The sequence below is a fragment of the Dendrobates tinctorius genome, unplaced genomic scaffold (genome assembly GCF_039654945.1).
Source record: "Dendrobates tinctorius isolate UK_male_01 unplaced genomic scaffold, ASM3965494v1 ptg000133l, whole genome shotgun sequence".
Lineage (NCBI taxonomy): Eukaryota > Metazoa > Chordata > Amphibia > Anura > Dendrobatidae > Dendrobates > Dendrobates tinctorius.
The window spans coordinates 13540323-13564156 of NW_027361801.1; the positions used below are offsets into that span (position 1 = coordinate 13540323).

General features: G+C 44.0%; 1 protein-coding gene across 3 annotated transcripts in view; it reads left to right on the plus strand.

The window, feature by feature from the left end:
- Positions 1-23834, plus strand: part of LOC141048095 (interleukin-13 receptor subunit alpha-1-like) — a 142785-nt gene that overhangs the window by 59228 nt on the left and 59723 nt on the right. For all 3 annotated transcript variants that reach the window (XM_073543488.1, XM_073543485.1, XM_073543484.1), the window contains exons 2-5: positions 8663-8799; positions 20812-20959; positions 22175-22295; positions 22571-22621. In XM_073543488.1, coding sequence (XP_073399589.1) covers positions 8698-8799; positions 20812-20959; positions 22175-22295; positions 22571-22621 — 422 coding nt within the window. In that variant the 5' untranslated portion in view covers positions 8663-8697. The remainder of the gene's footprint in view (positions 1-8662; positions 8800-20811; positions 20960-22174; positions 22296-22570; positions 22622-23834) is intronic.

Consider the following 23834-nt stretch of genomic DNA (forward strand, 5'->3'; position numbering starts at 1 on the left):
AAAATCTCTAGATTAATTCCTACCTTCTTGCCAAGAACATATGACGTTTTTATCTAATCACTTTGTTTTAAAGTGTACTTGTAAAGGAAGTGGTGTTGTGTTGTAATATGACCTCCCTCCTGGTAAACAAATCTTTCTACTTGTGCTTCTGAAGATTTTAAATTCCCCATAGAGCTTGGTTAGTTGATTAAAGTTGCTCTAAAATTATTAATTTCAGCTAAAACATTTCGTTATGTGAAAACTGAAGAAGGAATGAACGTTTTAGCCAACCTACTGGAAACTGTCATCATTTGAAATTAAGTTGACCATCTTTGAATTTTTTGACCGAAAGTTGAAAGATCTTTTGTTCATAGAAAGATCTATCGTCCATGAGTGATCTTCCATTGAAAGAAAATAAAATTTCCAGAAAGATTGTTCATATCTCACCCCGGGAACTAAACATTTATGGCCTGGTTGAATGAATATATTGGGTAATATGGACTAAAAAATATACAGCCTTGTCGACACTATGTCATGATCCAAGGTGGATCTGACAGTTTAAATGCACAAAGTGAACTTTTTTTTCCTTTGGCTTGTTGCCAAAGTGGGTTGATTGCCCCCGGTGGCCATTAGAATTATGACACGTGGTGTCATTCATTCTTAGTTTCCCCGATGGTGGTGAGCGGTAGTGCACTTTAGTTTCTTTGGTTTAATGTGCACTTAATTACAAATCAGGTGTGAGGCTCTATAAAAGAGTCAGGTGTGTTCAATCACTGTTGGTGATATTGTGAGTTCTTCATTTGGGAAGCAAGCCTGGGTGAAAGAAGGAGCTGAATGAGAGTCCTGGGCAGCCCAGCCAGAGGGGTTGAGTCAGCTATGGAGTCTGCATGGAGGGCTGGCGTGGTGTGTTGGAGTCGCAGTTTATGGTGTCAGCAGGAGGTGCTTGCATGGCTTGGTGGAGTGGTGACGATGGTGAGAGTTGCACTCAGCATGCTGGACTTGGTTGCTGAAAACTGGACTCAAGCATGCTGGACTTATTGGCAGAAGCTGGGCTCATCTCTGGGACTCTGTTTACTGGGCAGCTGCAACTGGTGGTGGACTCTGCTCCAAGGCTGCACTATGGTGATGGATCCGGTTATGGTGATGGATCCGGGTGGAGGAGAAGATGCACGCAGGTGTTGGGCTCTGTTGCTAGGAGTGTACGCAACAGAACAAAGTTAAGTGGTGTTCCCCCTGTATTGTCATTTTCCCTTGTGTGTGTTTAGTGCAGTGTTGGGATTAGTTTCCGCACCGACCAATTCCCTAGTGAGGGTTTAGGGTCAGGACGAGTCAGGGTTTTAAGGTTCCTGTGCGTCGCCCAGTGCGGAACCGGCATAGGGAACGTTAGGAGTGCAGGGACTCTGGCTCAGGGGAGTGCAGGAGGTCTCCAAGTCCCTATTCCCTATCGCAGGGCCCACCATTGTTAATTTTACCCAGGTTCCCCTTTTATTATTTAAATTCGCCTTACTGGAGGCGGGGTTTTCAGACTATTATATAAATACGTGTAATACCAAAATTCGCCAGTTGGAGGCGGTGAATCCAGCTGCACGTCTTATTATTTAAATTCGCCCAACTGGAGGCGGTGTATCCAGGGTCACGTGTGTCATATGGGTTCGCCTTGCGGTACTCGCTGCGTCCAGACACACGCGACTGTGACACTATGACTGTTGGTTAAACATTGGTTTGTTAAACCAGAAACGTGCTTTAGTCTAAATTGAATGGAAGCCTTTAAGGTGCCCATTCTTCTTTCATGGTTCTGGCCTATAGATATACTTTTGGCTGTCCCATACATATATCCATGTTTTTATTAATTGGGAGATAAGCATAAACTTCCAGACCTCCATGGTAGTAAAGTCTTAGTTAAAATCCAAACTTCCTAGTCATTCTTTCCTACTTTACTTCTGACACTCGGGGTTAGTCGAAAGTCCTGTATACACAAGAGTAGTTGGCCAATCCTTCCAAAATAAATAATTGATTTAGCATTAAAGGGGATATCCAGGACTTATTTAAAAAACGCATGTAGTTGTTAACAGAGGCAATGAAGTTATCATAACATATCAGCATATCCAGGACTGTAAAAAAAAAAAAAAAAAGTGCCTGAGCATCAACTGGCAGATAGTTGCCACCTACCTGCCTGTTGTGCCCGGCACTGCTATCCGCTACCACAGACTTTCACTGACATCCCGTCAAAAAAGCAGCAATTTGTCTTCCTGTTGACAGGCATGTAGTTGTTAACAGAGGCACTTACCTGCCTGTTGTACCCAGCGCCGGTCATTGACCGCTCCTGCCAGAGATTCAGCTGCTCTCTGTCAACAGAGCAGCGCTTTCTCTTCCTGTTGGCAGGATGGGACTACTGGCATTATGTTGATTGAGAGCTGGCTTCCCCCAATTTGGCAGCGGAGAGCCAGCTGTCAATCAGCATGACACCAGTAGTCCCACCCTGCCAACAGGAAGAGAAACCGCTGCTCTGTTGACACTGAGCAGCTGAATCCTTAGCAGGATCGGTCAATGACCGGCGCTGGGTACAACAGGCAGGTTGTTGCCTCTGTTAACAACTACATGCCTGTCAACAGGAAGACAATCTGCTGCTTTGCTGACGGGATGTCAGTGAAGGCCTGTGGCAGCGGATAACAGTGCCTGGCACAACAGGCAGGTAGGTGGCAACTATCTGCCTGTTGATGCTCAGGCACTTTTTTTTTTTTTTTTTTTTACAGTCCTGGGTATCCTGATATGTTATGCTAACGTCATCCATTCCATCCTTGATCAGTAGGCCACATGCAGTAAGGCTCACAGAGGAGAAGACATAGCCCAAGTTAGTCCATTGATGGTATGACTATGATAATGGCTCATCTTCTTTACAGCCAGCATAGTCTTGGCAATAGACAGTGAACATAGCGATGGTTCTAACGGTCTTCTTTCCTACAATAGAGAGAAGGGTGGCCCAGAGCATTTTCAGAGCTTTTTTTTCCCCGACTGTAGGAGTGTACAACAGTTGATTTTGTGGTTTTCAATTAGAAGTTTCTCTGAAATGTAATATTATAATACTAAACAATATTTAATACTATTTATTTTTTTAATGTAGAAAGTCTTCTAAGATCTCTTACATTTTTATTTCTTTTGATGGCAGCTAGCCACAATGTGTAAAAGTATGATCTAAACTGCTTCGATATGATTCTGTGATTGCACTTCTGTTTTCAGCAAAGTTTCCATTAGAAATAATTAAAAAAAAAATAGACTTTGATAGTAAAAATGGAAACATCAGTCACGTAGTGAAAAATTAGCTGCAGTTGTAGTTTTAATGTACCCCCATTCATACTAGTAGTATTAAATGATCCTTATGAAAAAAATACACAAGACCTCTTCTACTTTTTATGTTTTATGGACAAAATTTCACCATTTCAAGTGAATGGATGAGCGAAGGAGAAAACTGCACAAAAATGGCATGCTGTCTGTTTTTAGTCAACTGGGAAAACATTTGAAATTATTTATTTTTTGCATGTGTGAAAAATGGATGACATATAGATGGTAAAAGTCAACACACTAAGCAAAAGTGGATAAAAAAAGTAAAATGTATGAAAATGGTCCTTTCTTTCATATGTGTGCTCATCAACCTCCCCACAACACTAGTCAATCCCCAAGCTAAAGATTTCTGCAGTATGTGGATGAGATTTGTTCAGCGCATGGAAATTGGCAGCAGATATCCCTTGTGGATGTATTCTAAGCAAGTGCTCACACTGAGGTTTTTTTGTCTGTATTTTTGCTGTTTTTGGATCAGGAACTACCCAAGCAAAACTTGTGGGTTTTAGAGAATTTCTGCTTTGAAAGCTCAGAAAAAAAAAGAATGTGAAAATTCCCTAGCGTTTATTTTCAAATCCCACATCAAAAACGGCTTCCAATATACTTTGAATTCTCTTGCTGGGGTGTTTTAAAGAGGATCTGCTCCAAAATCCACATAAAAATAGCTCTGTGTGCTGTCATGATCCCAGTGCATGTTTTGACCTGCATGTCAGGGGTTAATGTCTTGAGCTCAGTGCAGGCTTTGACCTGCACACCTGGGGTTAATTATTGTGGCCTCTCTTTGGTTCAGGAAGAGCTTTTTATTGCCCTGAGATACTCCAATCCCTGTCAGTTATACTTTTGCCTTTGGCCGAATGTTGTGACCCCTGTGTACCTGTTCGTTGTCTTATAGCTTGCCTATATGGTTTTGATCCGGTTCTGTCCCCCGTTGTGAGTTTGCATGTTGATTCTGTACTGTATATCTGCTTCTCTGGTTTCTGATTTCTTGACTACGTCTTGACTATCCGTTCTGACTTGCCCTTTGGTAATTGTCATGCTATCTCGTGCTTTGACCCCGGCCTGATCTGGTTTATGTCCCTGTTTATGCCAATTAGTAACTTTGTTCCGTTGTTACCATTCTAGGAGTTTTCCTGCAGCTCCTAGCTCTCTGGAGTTTAGGCCACGCCCCCAGCAGTCACATGCTTCAGGTCCTTTGTGTCTGAAGCACGCATCTTCTCTGCTGCTGCCCGCTCCACAGGTATCTCTGAGCACAGTTTGTTTTACTCAGGACACGCGCACTGGCTCAGTGAGCAAGTGCAGTGCGGTGTTCCTGACGTGCTTTACCTAAGGGTATATGTGCACACAGTGGATTTACTGCTAATATTTCTGCACTTTATCTGCATACAAATCTTTTTGGAGTTTGTTGTGGATTTGCCCCAGATATTATAGTTTGCATTGAAAATGTTGAATTTGCCACAATGAATTGACATGTTTTGGGAATCACAAAATCAAATCATGTGGTCTAAATATGCGAAGTTTACCCTTATGTCATCACTGGATAATCTGCAATAGTCTAAAAGCAAATTTTTAATCTGCACTGAAAAGAAGGGTTCATCGTGGTGAAGTTTGTGCACAATCGTTTTGTGGTTCACATCCTGTAATGTAGTTTCTGGATTGTCTGTCCGATCACTAGTCAATTTGGATTCTGTTATGGTGGAGCATCATTTCATTATTAGATTTACTCCCTGTGGCTGTTATGGTGGAGCATCATTTCATTATTAGATTTACTCCCTGTGGCTGAGAGTTGTCTTTACCCTTTCAGTTTCATTCCATTGCTTCTCCTGTTTCCATGTGAATTAAAAGATAAGCACATAAATTTACATAGGATTTTTTAGCAAAGCCCTTAAACTGTGCGAGTTCACAGCTTTGAATATAAATATTTTTTTTAAATTTATCAAAAGCAAGCAAAGTTCTTAAAATTTGTGAGCAATTAGCTCTTTACATTAAAAAGTTGTCAAAGTGTGCTGCTCTCAGATTAGATAGCAAAAACCTGGTGACAGATTCCCTTACCCCTTGTCTCCCTGTCTTTGATGTAGGCTCAAATGCCGAGCCCGCAAATATCTTTGAAGATACTGGATAAAATATTCAGTCATTATGGAGCACCCCCATGGCTGTGGGATTACTCTGTACCGGGCCGGTGTCTTAAAGGGATAGGTCGCGGGGGCAGTGACCCGTTCCATGGCCCTGGGTGTCCATGTAAAATAGGTGGAATTGAATAAAGTTTGTATGTAGGTAATTCGTGATGCCACCTGTGGTATCTGGTCAGAAGTGACCAGCGCTGCAGTGCAGATCCTCTGGGACAGATGGCTTGGTGCAGCAAAGATGTATTGGCTCTCCACAGGCAGAGCTGTAGTCACAGGGCAGTAGTAGTAGATGTTGGGGTAGATGGTGTAGTGTTAGGCACAGAGATGTAGCAGTGCTGAGTAGGATGGCGCAGGAAGAAGGCAATGACACAGCTGAGTGCAGTTCCAATTCTTTTACTCACGTTTCTGGCACAGACAGGTGATCGGTTCAGTGCTGCAGCCTCCAGGTCAGAGGCTCAGCCAACTCCCAGGCAGATGGAATACACCTTTCCATTACTCCCTTCCATGTGCCTTTTCTGAACGTCTCCTTACTAGCGCTAATCTGAAGTACTTGTAGTTATGAATTACACTCAAGTTCCTCCTTCTTACATAGTAACATAGTTATTAAGGTTGAAGGAAGACTTTAAGTCCATCTAGTTCAACCCATATCCTATCCTAACTTGCCCTAACATGTTGATCCAGAGGAAGGCAAAAAAACCCATGTGGCAAACATTAAGCTTCACATTGGGGAAAAAAAATTCCTTCCCGACTCCACATATGGCAATCAGGCTAGCTCCCTGGATCAACGCAATATTAAGGGAACTAGTGTGTATACCCTGTAATATTATACTTTTCAAGAGAGGCATCCAGTCCCTTCTTAAATTTTATTAGGGAATCACTCATTGCAACATCATATGGCAGAGAGTTCCATAGTCTCACTGCTCTTACAGTAAAGAATCCGTGTCTGTGACTATGCTTAAACCTTGATGTTACTTATAACTTCACTCGTATGACAGGCAGCTGTAGCCCGCTTCGGGGATTCCATACAATAATGTCTCGGCTCACACTCGTTGCTGCTGTGTCTTCGAGTCTTAGGTGGGAATAAAGTGGTCACAACTTCTATTCCTCCGGTTTCTGCTGTAGGATCATTAGTATCACACACAGCCTCGGATACCGGCGCCCGGCCTTGGTGCATTGAACTTAGGAAAGGGCTCTGCACTAGCCCTAGTCTTTCTCCTCCTCACGTTCCGTTCTTATCTATCTTCTGAACAACTGATCCTTCTTTCTCTTTCCTTGCTAGCAGCTCCAGCTCACAGGAGGCTGCTGCAAACACGTCCTTTCCCTCCTTCCCCCAGTGGGGAACTGTCTTTCTCCCCTTCCATGGGGATTCCGACTGCAGAGAGGTCTTCTCTCCGCTTCCCCCTGCGGGGAACTGACTAACTTCCTGTCAGCTTTCCCCTCTAGTGTAATCTAAGCTCCACCCACCACCCAGCACCCTTCATGAACCAAAGCAGCTGCCATAAAGGGTGCTCTGCTGTTCTAAGGTGTCTGTGCTGGATGTACAGTAGGTGCTGGAGTCTGGTCAGGTGTTACCATCTTACCTGAGAAGTGGGATACTACACCTCAGAAGGAGGTGCAGTACTTCTGTGGCGACTGAACCCTCATGGGCACCACAATTATCGGCCTCTAACAGCCTCCAGTGAAGAGGAGGTGGCCTATTGAAATGCTGCTGCCAATCTGTGACAGTGGCATTACAGCGTGCTGGAAGGGAGGCGCATCATTCTATCACTTCATCAGCGCTCCCGCAATGAGATTGTAGGATGCCGATGTGTTACCATGACAGCCAGTGGTCTGCTGAAGACCCCTGTGTCTGTATTCATGGTATTATGTTGAAAATCAGCCCATGGCTGGAGTTCATACTAGACCATTTTGTTATACCGTATACAGCTTTAACTCCTCTAAAGGGACTAACAAATACAGAAAAAGTGAAAAAAAAGTTTAAAAAAAAGTCCATATCACCCCGATTTTCCCCAATTAAAAATAAAAAAATGCACATATTTGGTATTTCTGCATTCGTAAAAGTCTGATTGATTAAAATATAAAATAAATTAATCCAACTGTCAAACCGCATAACAGGAATAGAAATCAAAATGCCAGAATTGAGTTTTTTTGGACACTGAAACATTGCAATAAGAGACAATCAAAACATTTGTATCTACATCAAAATGGTATCCGTAAAAATGTCAGATCAGGGTGCAAAATAAGCCCTTACACAGCCCAATATCCCAAAAAACGAAGATATTATGGGTCTCGGAAAATGGCAACTCAAGCTAATTTTTTTTTTTTCCAAATATTTTTTCACCACTTAAATAAAATAAAAACTATACATGTTTGGTATCTGCATAATCGTAGTGACCTTGAAAATCACACTGCCTGGTCAGTTTTACTGTGCAGTGAATCTGGTAAATAGAAAAATCCCCCAAAAAATTATGGAATTGTACTCGTTTTTTTTTTGTTTTTTTTTCAATTTTAACTCCCTTTTTTTCGCGCTTTCCACGTGATAATATCAATTATGTAACTTTAAAATACAAGATCTCATACATCTATATGGATGGATAAATAGAAAAGTTATGGCTCTTGGAAGAAGGGGAGAAAAAACGAAAACAAAAAAATGGAACATTGCAAGACCATGAAGGGATTAAGTCAGTTATTAGACTACAGAAAAAAAAAATATCAGGATGCCAGAATTGTTTAATTTATTTTTTTAATTTATTTTTTTTTATCACATCAGCTCCACAAAATGAAATAAATAGCAATCAATAGGTTATGTGTACATCAAAATGCTACCAACAAAAACACATCAGCTTACTCCAGAAAAAACTAGACCATCAGTAGGAAAATACAAAAGTTATGGGTATTTAGAAAATGGTGACACACACATTTACGGTATTTATTTTTTTACAACATTCAGACTTTCAGAAGCCACAAAATTATTTAAAAAGTTACATAAACTTGTTATTGCCGTCCGATGTTCTTTAGGCAAACTGAACCTAAAGTTTTATACTATGGACTCTGTTTCCCGTATTTAACTTAATCGCTGCATAATTATTGTGTACAAATTTCGGTTTTGAGGATTCAGAAGGAAGCCCGGATTTGAAGACTTGTTTAGAAAATTGAAATGATTATTTTTTTTTCAGCATCAACATATGTGATGATTTGCTCACTTTTTTTTTACTTTATAACAGGGCGACATCACCCTTCAATCAATATAACGTTTGGAATGAATGGAAACTTTTGTTTGTTTTGGAAATGGACACCAATTAATAACACCGCAAACTGCCCATTACGATACAAAGCCGAGATTTTGATACCTTCATATGCGGTAAATTTTAATCTTCTCTTGTCTTTCTGTGTTTGCTTTTTATTTGCCTTTTATTAGATCTGAATTAAATAGTCTCATGAACATTTCAATGAATAATAATTCTCAAAAGTATTTCACCTGTAAAACCAGTGTTACCAAAAGTACTATGCAAAAAGAAAAAAAAAAGCATGCTAAAAACAGAATTAGAACGCCCTGCAAAAAAACCCCGGACATTTCAATAATGCTCTCTCGGATTGACTCAAAAGTAGCAACATTCTTATTTTCACACTCGTCATGTGTAGCTTTTGACTTTATATTTGTGTTCAGTGACATTCCTAGAAATGAATGTCTCTGGTAACTGCTCATTTTGCAAAATACAGTAAGATTAGCTTTGATTGTGTAGACAAATGAGAAAAGATAAGTTGAGTAAAGTGGTATTTCCGTTTCAGGTTCCGTTATATATACACAGGAAGCTGTACAGTATTGGGTCACGTATGCTCACAAAAAACATATTTCAGCACTTGTTTGTTTTTTGTTCTGCCTGATATAGAAAATTTGTAACAATTGCACTGTCTAGTATGTTTAACTTATACCCCGACCCAACTGGTTCAATTCTTGATTAGATGTATTTAGTATCTTTTGCGGTCAGGGATTATATAGGCTAACTGTAAAGAACCCTTTAGATATCTGAATTATTTTTTTTTCCACACTTAATGAATGACTATGCTACATGGAAGCAATAATCATTTGCCAGTTATTTGTACATGTAAATGAGATTTCCTCTGAGATTTTTTTTTTTTTTTTTTTTAACTAGTACATGCCCAATTTTTTTTGAACTTTTGATTATAAGATGCCCTCCATCCCAGTTAGCAAATCTAGTTAACCACCTTTTGAACCCTCTCCTGTTTTCCAATACCCCTTTTAAGCCCCCATCTCACATAGAGAGATCGATAGGGAGATCGCTAAAGCGTCACCGATTTTGTGACGCAACAGCGATCTCGCTACATGTGACACGTTGCGCCGACCGCCCCCCCCCCCCCCCCCACTGTATGTCGCTGATCGTACTGGAATATCCTGGGCCATTTTTTGATCGTTGGCATCCCGCTGGCCAGCATGCATCGCTGTGTTTGACGCTGACGAGCGACCTCGTTGGCGACGCAGAACTCAGGGACGCAGGCTGGAATTGTTCAGAATAGCTGCTGTGTGACAAGGTACCAACGACCGCCGAGGTCGTTATATTGATCGCCGGATCATTGCTGCGTCGCTGAAGAGATCTGCCTGTTTGGCAGCTTACTAGCGACAATTTAGCAACGCACCAGCGATCCTTACCAGACCGTATCGCTGTCTGGATCGCTGATGCATTGCTATGTGAAACGGGACCCTTACAGTGTAGGTCCCAAAACTATGTTCAAGATGTACAAGATGTATCTAGATAAGAAAAGTAAAAAAAAAAAAACCAGATGATCCATAGATCAGAATCTCTCATTAAACCTTGTCAATCAAGCAAATACAGGTTCTTAACGTGAACCTGTCAGCAGGATTTTGCTAAGTAAACTACACGCATTGTCAGGTTGGCAGTGTTATACTGATTAAAATGATAGCTGGGGTGCAGAAATCCATCTTGTAGTTCTTATGTAATCAGTGTTAGAATTTTGCAGCTAATATATGCCCGTGCTCCGGGGTGGGACTGTAGGCAGAGTCTTCTCTTCCTTCTCTAAGCCAGAGAAACCAAGGAAAGTCCTGCCCATAGGCTGCCCCAAAGCACAAACAGTCTGTCTCTCTCTGTCTCTGTGATGAGGAACATGTTTGTGCTTCTGGGCGGCCTGTGGACAGGACTTTCCTTGGTTTCTCCCAGAGCTCTGGCATATCATAAGCTGCAACTTCTAACACTGATTACATAAGAACTAGGACAGATTTCTTCACCTCAGGTAATAATAATAATAATCTTTATTTTTATATAGCGCTAACATATTCCGCAGCGCTTTACAGTTTGCATTCATTTTCATCACTGTCCCCGATGGGGCTCACAATCTAAATTCCCTATCAGTATGTCTTTGGAGTGTGGGAGGAAACCGGAGTGCCCGGAGGAAACCCACGCAAACACAGGGAGAACATACAAACTCCTTGCAGATGTTGTCCTTGGTGGGATTCGAACCCAGGACCCCAGCGCTGCAAGGCTGCAGCTCTAACCACTGAGCCACCGTGCTGCCCAGGTATCATTTTAATTCATTTAACACTGCCAACCTTACAATGCATGTAGTTTACTTGGCAAAATCCTGCTGACAGCTTCACTTTAAGTTGGTATGCTCATCTTGAAGAGATTTGGTAATACCGGGCACAATTCTGTTTTAACGATTTGTCCATAGAATGTCAGCAGGCTGCTGTCCCCATACATACTGAAGATATGGATGAACTCTTTATGCATCAAATGGCCAAGTTCTCCAAAAAATATGACATAGTTGTCATGGGAGATTTCAACTATCCAGACATTTGTTGGGAATCTCTCTCAGGCAAAACTAACAGGTCAAGGAAATTCTTATCCTCTCTTGCTGACAACTTTATCTTCCAAAAGGTAGGGGAGAAAACAAGGGGAACTGCTACCTTGGATCTAATCCTTATAAACAGGGAGGAAATGGTTGAGGAGGTAAAAGTGGCTGGAACCCTAGGAGGTAGCGACCATGCTATTTTAGAATTTTGGATAACTAGAGGCGGAAGACCTGTGAAGACTCAGACGTCAAGGTTAGATTTCAGAAAGGCAGATTTTAAGGGATTCAGAAAGAGAATTGGAGGGATCCAATGGCTGGATATCCTTAAAGACAAAAATGTCCAGGAAGGATGGGAAATCTTGAAAAATGAAATTCTCATAGCACAGTTGTTAATAATTCCGAAAAGAGGGAAGAATAGGAAGCATTTAAGGAAACCAGGATGGGTGAACACAGAACTTAAGCACATGCTAAAAAGGAAGAAAAAAATGTTTATAAAATGGAAAGAGGGAGGCATATCTAAAGAAGAATATAATGCTGTCTGCAGAATCTGCAGGGCACAAATCAGATTATCTAAAGCTGAAAATGAATTGAGGCTTGCAAGAGATGTCAAAAGCAATAATAAAGGATTTTGGGGATATGTCAAAAGTAAAAGAAAAGTCAAAGATGCTATAGGATTTTTACAGGATGAAAATGATGAAATGGTAAGACAGGATGTTGAGAAGGCTGAACTTTTAAATTCCTATTTTGCATCTGTTTTCTCTCAGAATGGAAATGTAACACCAACTGTTATTCACTGTCCTATTAAGGGAATAGAAGAATCCAGGATATCTATAAACAGAAAGATAGTGAGGAAACACTTAGCTAACCTAAATGAATTCAAGTCTCCAGGTCCAGATGAATTACACCCCAGAGTACTGAAGGAGATAGCAGAAGAAATTTCTGAACCACTCTCCATAATCTTTGAAAATTCTTGGAGAACAGGAGAAGTGCCAGAAGACTGGAGAAGAGCAAATGTTGTTCCTATCTTCAAAAAGGGGAAGAAGGTGGACCCAGGCAACTATAGGCCGGTGAGTCTGACTTCTATACCAGGAAAGATCTTTGAACAAATTATTAAACAACATGTAAGTCAATACCTGGATAAGAATGAAGTGATCAAACAGAGTCAGCATGGGTTTGTAACTAATAAGTCATGTCAGACTAACTTAATTTCCTTCTATGACGGTATCACTGATTGGGTGGATCAAGGAAATGCTGTAGATATAGTATATCTTGACTTCAGCAAAGCATTTGACAAAGTCTCTCATACAATCCTTATTGAAAAAATGACTAAGTATGGAATGGACAAGGCAACTGTTAGGTGGATTCATAGCTGGCTTAGTGATCGGACCCAAAGAGTGGTCGTAAATGGCTGCACATCCAGTTGGAAGAATGTCTCAAGTGGGGTACCACAGGGCTCTGTCCTGGGCCCTGTATTGTTCAACATCTTTATCAACGATTTAGATGAAGGAATTGAGGGTAAACTGATTAAATTTGCTGATGACACAAAGCTAGGAGGGATAGCTAATACTAGAGAAGAGAGAGAGAGGATTCAAAAAGATTTAAATAAACTGGAGAAGTGGGCAGCAACTAACAGAATGGTTTTTAACAGGGAGAAATGCAAAGTAGTACATCTGGGCAATAAAAATGAAAAAAGCATATATAGAATGGGAGGAATAGGGCTAAGTGACAGCACATGTGAAAAAGACTTGGGTATACTAATAGATCACAGACTGAATATGAGTCATCAGTGTGATGCAGCAACAAAAAAGGCAAATGCAGTTCTAGGATGTATTAACAGAAGCATACAGTCTAGATCACGTGAAGTCATTATTTCCCTCTACTCCTCTTTGGTCAGACCTCATCTGGAATATTGTGTCCAGTTTTGGGCCCCACATTTTAAAAAAGACATCAACAAACTGGAGCAAGTTCAGAAAAGAGCGACCAGAATGGTGACCGGTCTGCAAACCCTGTCTTATGAGGAAAGGTTGCAGGATTTGGGAATGTTTAGTTTGCAAAAGAGAAGACTGAGAGGAGACTTAATAGCTGTCTACAAATATCTAAAGGGCTGTCACATTGTAAAAGGATCAACTTTATTCTCATTTGCACAAGGAAAGACTAGAAGCAATGGGATGAAACTGAATGGGAGGAGACACAGATTAGATATTAGAAAAAACTTTTTGACAGTTAGAGTGATCAATGAGTGGAACAGGCTGCCACGAGAAGTGGTGAGTTCTCCTTCAATGGAAGTCTTCAAACAGAGGCTGGACAGACATCTGACTGGGATGATTTAGCGAATCCTGCTTTGAGCAGGGGGTTGGACCAGATGGCCCAGGAGGTCCCTTCCAACTCTACGATTCTATGATACACATTAGGCAGAGAACTAATGTCTCATAGGAATGTAGTTAAAGAAGAAGCAAAAAAAAAAAATGGAACAATAGCGCCACTTAAATAGGAAATCAACCTATGGTATAGTTTAGCATTTGTAATGGATTAATAAAATAAGATTACAATGCGTTTCAGCATCTTACCAACTCCTTCTTCAGGCCAATCCTCTCTTTCTCCTTTGCCTCATTGGGGGACACAGATACTGTGGGTGTATGCGTCTGCCGCTTGGAGGCTGACACTAAGTGAAAAAAAGAGGTTAGCTCCTCCTCCGTCGTATACACCCTCGCCCCCATTGCGGGCGGAAATCAATCAGTTTTTTGCTTAGTGTCCTTTGGAGGCACACACGTCTGTTTTTCTCCAGACTTTTTTTTTCTTTTTTCCACGAAGATGAGACAAGGAGCGACTGACCCTATTGAAAGGGTCCGATCTCCCCAAACCACCAACGGGCGAGCACGTGTGAGTATAGCCTCCACATATCCTTTCCCGCATCGTGGGACATATCTGGGCCGTTTTCCCCAGACTTTTTTTTTTTTTCTCCTCTATGAAGATAAGATATGGGCAACGGACCCTATTGAAAGGGTCCGATTTCCCCAAACCATCAACAGGCGAGCATGTGCGAGTGTCCCTCCACGTATCCTCTCCCACGACGTGGGACATGATGCCGGACTTAGCCCTGACCACCCCTAGGTATTGAAACCATTGGCTGTACAGAGGCACAAGACAGTCCGAGCGGCCCCCACTGCTCCACCAATGCAAGACGATGGTGCTGCAAGGCGGCGGACGGTCCCTCTCCTCACCCCTTGAAGGGGTTAGATGGAGCTAGGGTGCCTGCACCGTCCTATTGTTCGAGGCCCCCTTCACATACCTGAGCTCAAGAAGCTGAAGAGGATCGTCAGAGGAGGATGGCCTGGGCCTCTGGGCTCTGCGTGCCTGCTCCCATCAGGTGTGCAACTGCTAGCAGCTTAAAGCGCCGGGACCAGAATGGATGCCAGCGGGCAAATCAACAGGTGGAGCCCTTAGCCGATGGGTGCGCTGTGGGTAGTCTGCGCCAGTAAGCAGCGCCAGTTTTCGGCGCCATGGAAGGTCAGCGCCCCCTCCCCCGTCGCAGGCAGTGGGTAAACTGAGGCTGCGGCTTTAACCGGAGCTAGGCCGAGGCCGGAAGTCCCGCCTCTGGGCCGTGCTTCACTTCCGGGGGCCCGCCTCTCAGGCCTGGGCGGCCGTGAATAAATTTAGTCCCCGGCTTTGGAGCGCGGCTAGGCCGCAAAGCTGGACGTACCACCCCGGAGCGGTCCATATACTAGCAGGCCCGCCTCACAGCTGGGGTTCGCGAATTCGAGGTGAAGAGGCGTCCAGGATGCGTGGGGGAACAGGACTGGGGTATGTGCTGCGGAAGGCCACGCTACAGGAAAGACGGGGTGCAGACCTCCCCCCCCCACAGCAGCGGACAGATACAGCAGGTCCGAAAAAGCAAAGATGCACACGTGTTTATTTATTTTTTTACGCTGCATGCATCTCTGGTCGGGCTGCATTCCCACGGGCACAGAGCAAGCGATTATGCGAGGCCTGCGAGTCCGAACGCGCCCAGGAGCCTTCATCTGTGACCTCCCGGAGTGGGCCCTATCACAGTCCATGGCATCGCTTACGAGGGTCCCTTCATGCCCCAGATAGAGGCAGGAACAGTGGCTTGCCGGCCTTAGAGGGAACCTCCACCTCACAAGAGCCTTCGGCCTGCAGGGGCCGCGCTCATTCCAGGCAGACCCGGGAAAAGAATCCACACGGTGTCGCCCAGCCCATCCGGTGCATTGGCATCCGTAAGTTATGCTTCCCGCTCCCTGTCACCAGTGGTCGATAGCGAGCAGACCTTAGATTTCGGCTCAGTCGAGCCCCTTGACCCGGATACTCCAGGGTCACATGAAACCGTGGACAGCCTCATAGAAGCCGTCAATCAGACCTTGGGGATTGAAGATGATCTCTCAGCGGCGAAGGGGCATAAGGTGGCATTTAAGCGAGTGAAGAGGCCACTCAGAGTTTATTTTTTTTTTTTTTTGCCACACTGAGTTTGAGGACATAGTGCAGTGACACAGGAAACGACCGGACAGGCTTTTCTCGGGTCAAAAGGGGCACTCGAAGCAAGGTATCCATTTGCCCCGGACCTTCGTAGAAAATGGACACAATCTCTGATGGTGGATCCACCGGTTTCGCGCCACTAAAACCCTGTTATCCGTACCTAGGGGTTCTTCTATTAAGGATCCCACGGATCGTCTCATAGAGAGCTTGGCTCGCTCAGTATAGGAGGCGTCAGGATCAGCGCTCTCCCTCGTTTGCAGTGACTTGGGAACAAGGTCGTGCAGGGGCAAGATCTACCTGCAGAGATATCGGAGATCGCGATGGCCGGAGACGACATAATCAATGCATCTGTGGATGCATCCAATTGCGCGGCACTTGCTGCCGCTAACGCAATTTTCAATTATCAGAAGAGCTCTATGGTTAAGGACATGGCGGGCTGATTCTATGTCCAAGAAGTCCTTGACTTTCCTGCCTTATCAGTACGGCCATCTATTTGTGGAAAAGTTAGATCAACTCCACAGGAGGAACCTCAACAAAGGTTAAACTGCGTTTTTGCCACCTGTTTGAGGCACGTTTCCGGGCCTTTCGCAACCTCGGGTGGACCACAGCGGCCAAGTCTGCTGCTTCAAGCCGCCCCAACCAGGATAGGGAGCGGCAGGTTTTTTATAGAATCAACCTATTGGGTAGAATGTGTTCTCAGCAGCCTAGATCGAGGGGATCCAGATCCCAAAGATCGTCAGCCAAATGACTCAAGGCGTTTGCCTGACGACACCAGCAAGGTGGGCGGCCGACTACTCTGGTTTTGCCATGTCTGGTTCAGGGTCACACGTGACACATGGGTAAAGGAGTTGGTGGCCTCAGGTTACAAAATAAGATTTGTCAGATACCCTCCATGACGGTTTTTTCTTTCTCGTCTTCCCAGGGTGGATACCCAGGCAATGGCTCTGTTAGGAGCCATCAAATCGCTCCAGCACAGCGGGGTCATTGTTCCCGTGCCAGTGCACAAAAGGGCTCGGGGTGTTTATTCCAACCTGTTTGCGGTTCCCAAAAAGGTTAGGCCTGGCGGACCGGGTTTTTGGACCTGAAGTTTCTGAACAAATTCATCAGGATCATACCTTTCCGGATGGAGTCTCTCCGTTCAGTCATATCGGCCATTAAGCAGGGAGAATACTTGGTCTTGATTGACATCCAGGATGCTTATCTGCATTCCCATTGGTCCTCCTCATCAAAGGTTTCTAAGTTTCGCCATCAACGGTCGTCATTTTCAGTTCGTAGCGCCACCCTTCGGGCTAGCCACGACTCCCAGAGGTTCACAAAAGTTATGGCAGTTGTCATGGCTCTACTGCATTCTCGAGGAATAGTCATCTGGCCTTATTGGGATGACCTCTTGGTCAAGGGTCATTCAATATGGGCATGCGGGGAAGAATGTCAACATCTCGCTAGATACTCTTGCCCGCTTAGGGTGGTTGGTCAAGGCGAAGAAGTTGTCACTTGTGCCAGTTCAGAGGAGTTCCTTCTCAAGAATTATCTTCAACCCTTGCCGAGGGTCGGTAATTCTCCCTCTTGACAAAGCACTAGCTCTCCGGCAGGGAGTCCGTATGCTTCACCAACCAGTCCCTCATGCCATCCGGTTCGGGATGAGGATTCTAGGAAAAATGGTGGCAGCAATGGAAGCGATACCATTCGCCCAGTTCCATCTTCACCCTCTGTAGCACGCCCTCTTGTCAGCCTGGGACGAGAATTCTTTCACGCTCGATCGGCAGTGCCGAATGTCCCCTCAAGTCAGGCGGTCACTCGGGTGGCGGAGGACCAGTTCTTCTCTGACCCAGGGGAAACCCTTTTCCACAGACCATTGGTTGACGATGACAACGACGGCGGTCTCCCCGGCTGGGGAGCTGTGTTTCGCACCACACGGCCCAGGGGCGATGGGCTCCGCAGGAGGCCTGCCTCCCGATCAACTAACTGGAAATACGAGCAATTCGGCTGCTTTGCGACAGTTTCATCACTTCTTAGCAGGCCGCCCCGTCCGAATTCAATCGGACAACGCCACGGCGGTGGCTTACATAGATCACCAAGGGGGCACCCGCAGCAGAGCAACCAGGCGCGAGGTGGGGCACGTGCTTCAGTGGGCCGAAGCAAACCACGCTGTGATTTCGGCAGTCTATATCCCGAGCGTGGAAAACTGGGCGGCAGACTTTCTCAGTCGGCAGGATCGTCTTGCGTCCGGAGAGTGGTCATTGTATTCTGAGGTCTTCCAGCAGAGTTGTCACTGGAGAACTCCAGATGTGGATCTGATGGCTTCCAGGGTGAACGCCAAGGGCCCACATATGTTGCATGGGCAGAGACCCGCAGGCAACCGCTGTGGATGCGTTGGTTCTGCTATGGAACCAATTCCGCCTCCCATATCTATTTCCCCCGCTGCCACTACTTCCGAGAGTCATCAAAGGGATAAGGATGAAAGGGGTTCTGGCGATTTCTGCTGGCCCTAGACTGGCCCCGTCGAGCGGGGTACGCAGATTTAATGCAGCTGCTCGCCGACGTCTCTTGGCGTCTACCAGAGCGCCCAGATCTACTTTCTCAAGGGCCAATTTGCCACCCGAACTCAGGGGCCCTGTGTTTGATGCTGTGACCGTTGAATCTTGGATTCTAACCCAGGCGGGGTTTGGGCGCGAGGTGGTCGCTACAATGGTTAGCTCCCGGAAGCTTGCCTCGGTATGTATTTATCATCACACCTGGAAGGTGTTCTTTGCTTGGTGTCGGGGCCGTGGTTGTTCTCCACTGAGACTATCTATCTCCAACATCTTAGCCATTCTCCAGTCTGGCCTAGACTCAGGGTTAGCCCCAAGCTCCCTCAGGAGACAAATATCGGCTCTGTCTGTCCTGTTCCAGCGCAGAATTGCTACCAATTTGGAGGTTAAGACTTTCATCCAGGGAGTCTCCCACTTGGTACTTCCCTATAAGGCGCCTATGGACGCCTGGGACCTTAACCTGGTCCTAAGTGTTCTGCAGGAAGATCCATTTGAACCACTACAAGATGTCTCTTTGCAGTACCTTCCCTGGAAAGTGGTGTTCCTAGTAGCCATAACTTCCATCAGGCGGGTCTCTGAGCTGGCGGCCCTATCCTGCCGACCCAGTTTCTCACTTTCCATAAGGATAAGTTGGTGCTCAGACCAGCCCCTCCGTTTCTGCCGAAGGTCGTTTCCTCATTTCACGTGAATGAGGATGTTGTCTTGCCTTCATTTTGTCCAGCACCGTGTGGAAAAGGCTCTTCACGCGTTAGATCTGGTAAGAGCCCTCCGGAGGTACGTGTCGAGGATGGCACCCTTTTGTCAGACGGATACGCTGTTCATGCTCCCCGAAGGGCGCAGGAAGGGACTCGCTGCCTCGAAATCGACCATAGCCAGATGGATTCGTTTGACTATTCAGGAGTCCTACCACATTAGAGGCGCGCCAATTCCAGCAGGGATCAGAGAGCATTCTACTTGGGCAGTGGGCGACTCTTGGGTGTTTCGTCACTAGGCTTCGTTGGAACAGGTTTACAAGGCAGCAACCTGGTCCAGCCTGCACACATTTGCCAAACATTATAATATCCATACTCAGGCCTCAGCGGATGCGAGCCTGGGTAGAAGGATTCTCCAAGCAGCAGTGGCGCACCTTTAAACAGGAGGTGCCTGTAGCTTGTATCGGTGAGTCAATCTCCCACCCAAGGACTGCTTTAGGATGTCCCACAGTATCTATGTCCCCCAATGAGGCGAAGGAGAAACATGGATTTTTGTGATAAACTCACCGTAAAATCCTTTTCTCCGAGACGCTCATTGGGGGACACAGCACCCACCCTGATAGCCAAGTTGGCTTCTGTTTTGTTTAATTAATGCTCATTTATGTGATATGAGGGTAGTCTTTTTCTGGACATGTGGTACCTGTATTAAGGCTGATTTTGTTGTGCTACTGCTTTGGCACCAAACTGATTTCCTCCCGCAATGGGGGAGAGGGTGTATACGGCAGAGGAGGAGCTAACCCCTTTTTTTCACTTAGTGTCAGCCTCCAAGCGGCAGAAGCATACACCCACAGAATATGTGTCCCCCAATGAGCGTCTCAGAGAAAAAGATTTTACGGTGAGTTTATCACAAAAATCCATGTTTCAAAGACAAGTCCAGCAATAACTACATGGCCAGTCCATTCCTCCATTATTGAGAAATCGGCATTTGAATTGCTGTTCAAATGAGTCTGAAAAGCTATTTGTGGCTCTGAAGCCTCTTTCACTCCAGCTCTTTTCCCTGCCTAGTACTGCCTCCCTCTGGCAGGCAAAGGAGCTGTCAGTCAAACAGGAGGAGGCAGCATTGGGCAGGGAATAGAGTTGGAGTGACAGAGACTTCAGATATACCATAGTCCTTCAGCCTTATTTGCTTCTCAGTTTTAAACAATGATTTCTCAGTAATGTAGAAACTGACTGACCACGTAAAGGTATTGCTGAACTAGTCTTTGAAAGAGATGATTAACCTGAAGAAGGCATCGGTATGACACTGAAACTCATAGCCTTGTAATGTTATTTTGTTCATCCAATAAAAGTGTTAAACTATGTTCTAGACTGATTCTCTACTTCAGCGTCACTTTTATTTCCATTTGTTACTTTTCCCTTAACCTAATTGTTTAAGGTTTTCTATTGGGTTGACCAGAAAGATTCTCAGTATTCTGGTCCAGCGGCAACATCTGTAGTCGATGGCCACCGGATCAAAGCACAGTGAACGTCCTCCTACTTGCAACATCCCTGGCACTTCTTCTGATTAGTAGGCTGCCAACTCGTCATTACGTTGCAGTGCAATGCACGCATGACATCTCGGTGGTCCAGTAATTTGAAGACACGGCACAGATGTTCCAAATAGAATGAGGCTCACAGGGCTCTGGTTCGCTGGTTGCGGTCTACTAACATAGTCGCTAGACCATAATCATGCAATTTTTTTTTGCTCAGCTCTAGTTTTAACTAGAGTAAATATTTCTTGTAGATTATATAGATAAACAAATGTTTTTCTTCCCTTTCTCTTATAATATTTTTCAGCCTCTTGGAGGGAAAGATAAAAATCCTTATTATACAAAGTTTTTTAATAATAGAATTGATTTAAACAAAGATCTCACGTTAAGGATTTCCACTGTATGTGACAATAGGACAAGTGAAGTGAAGCGGTTCACATCTCCATTGGCTGCAGGTAAGAAAGTATTTACATAGGGAAGGGATATCTGGTTGACTTATTGGAGACAGCAACACTTATCTTGATGTAGTAGCCCACCTTCCATTTTTTTTAGATTTACATGTCTGTGAGGATAGTTATTTGCTTGGCACAGAAGTCTGTGTCCAAAGTCCTGTCTGAACAGACAGCTTATCCTCTCCCCAACCAGATGCTATTCTAATTTTTGGGTGCTTTAATTTTTTTTTTGTTTTCCAAGAACCATAACTTTTTGATTTTTCCATCCACACAGTTTTATATAACACCATTCACGTTACCATTCAACGTTGGTTCAATGTGGCCCCTAAAGAAAATTAATTGCAAACCCCTGGGTTAAGTCATTTTATATTTGGATTTTTATGGATCCGATACCAAATGTGTTTATTTTCATAAAAAATATTCATTATTTAATGGTGTAAAGGGGGATTCATATTTTTATATATTCACTTTTTAAAACTTTTTTTTTTAGTTCCATTAAAGGACTTGAACCTGTGATTGGTTGATTGCGTGTACTGTATACTGCAATACCACAGTATTGCAGAATATATTAAAAATCATGGTCTCCTTTGAAGCATTGTGGTCTTGACCGGGCCCCCAGCTGTCATGGCACTCCATTGGTACACAGAGAACTTTGGTGAGGGAAGGGGGTGGATAAAAGGCATGTGGATTGGTGCACTCCTTGGACTGTGTGCTGTTAATGCTGCTGTCAGAAATTGGCTGCAGCATTTAATAGGTTAACAGCAGTGGGTTGATCTCCGCTCTGCTCACTGCTGTTAGATGTCAGATGTTGGCTGTGTAACTCTGCCAACATCTGTCAGATTTGATGCAGGCTCAGCTCCGCACAGGCATCATCATATATGGGGATAACCGCATTGATGGCACCAAGTTGCTTGAATGTGAGGATTTCTTTTCGTTGCGCACATACTCCATACTGAATAATTCAAGATGTTTTGACATTTTTTATCCAATTTCTCTTGTTTTCCTTCATCATTTTCATATCATTAACTTGTCTCTCCATCATGTGATTTCCATAATTCCAGACTTTTGCTTCTTGGCGTTGCATTTTCAGTGTTGAAGAGCACAGTTTGTTGTTTTACTTTTTACATATTTAACTCTATATTGCAACATGGCTTTAAGACTGCTTTTGTGCTTAATGCATTTCTGTGTTCATAACAAGCAGTTTGCAATAATTTACAGGCAACCCAAGAACTATGGTGAGAAATATGAATTGTGTTTGGTACTATAAGAACTATATGAATTGTACTTGGCAACCCGGAGAAATTTACCCACCCAATGTTAACTACAGCTTGCGTTACTGGTAGGTAACTTTCGATTAAATAATTGTTGTTTAAGAAATTATGCAAATTAAGGCAGAAGAATCTGATTTGCTCATACATAAGTAATAAAGGGCTGTCCCATTGTGGTGAGATGCTGCTGTATAGTAGTGGCACACCCGCCCTGTGTACATCGAATTCAGCTCCTGAGCGCTCTCCATAGAGGTACCAGCAACAAATTCTCAATGGAATTAAGTAATTGCATGAACCGGAAGAAGGAAAGAGAGATTAATACTTTCTATGCTTTTTTTTCATGTAGGCTCTCTGAAGGTATTACATGTCCCGCAGTAGGAAACAAGCAGCCAACGCCGTAAGTAAGATCGCAGTATGATTTGACGTTCGCTGTGCATGCAGGTCTTTCCGTGGAGTTATAATATTGGGCTAAGTGGATTTCTTATGTCTGTGCAATTATACAAGTACCCACTCAGGGAATCTTCAGTCTACAGGTCTGTGATTCGTCCAATTACAATATTAATTGGTTTATCTCAGTGGTGAAGTAGTAATGGGTAAACCTACTTATCAAAATTTGTTGTAAAGCGAATGACTGACGTGAAAAAAATGTTTTTATCTTCCCGAAACCTCTTCCAGTGTGTTTTTTTTCCATTGACGTCAGTGGTGTTAACCTGCAATATCACACACTTTCTGCTCACAGCTATGGTGCTATTTTTCTAATTCTGTACAACCCCTTTAGCGAAAATTAAGCAGATGACTATAAAGCCAAGATTTTATCTAGATCATGGGTCTGAAACACACTGTCTGAGGGCCAAATGCGGCCCCCAAGTCTTTTCAGAGCATCTTTTGGACATCAAAGAGCAGGCCGAATGTGGAGCACGTCGGCGCAGAGTTTGTCAGAATGCAGTGTGTCAAAGCGAGGGGTCTCATTCTCTCCCGCACTGCTGGATCGCTGATGGTAGGTAAATATGGATAGGAGGTGTTTTTTTTTTTTTTTTTTTTTTTTTTAAATCCTTTCCCGACATCTGGCGTACATGTATGTCACAACAGGAGCCCGGGCATCATCATCAGTGGGAGTCATCTGTATAACATAGCTGACACCTTGCAGTAAAACCCATGATAGGTATTCACATCGATCGTGGCTGTTTAACCCCTTTTGTATATTGCTGGCAATAGTGACACTTATATTTAGAAGGTTATTTGAGAGAGGGGTCTCCCTGTTCATGGTGCTGATAGTTGCCTTCACAACCAGAGTCCAAGTAATAGCCTTCGGGTCAGAGAAATATCAATGTAAAATTGACAGATCTAATATCCTGCAGTACAAAACTATTGCTGGACATTAGATCAGAGATGAGGCAAATAAAAGTTAAAAAGTTTATCAAGGAATTGAGTTATTTTTGCGTGTGGGTCTAAGAACGAACAGGTAGGTACTTGTTAGCTACCTGCCTGGTGACGATTTCTGTCATATAGCACTTAGGCTGGTGATTCACCTGCTACCGCCAATGTCATGTCAACAAATCGGTGTCTTCTCTTTTGCTCTGTTCTGTTGACGGAGCATCTCTGCCGATGTC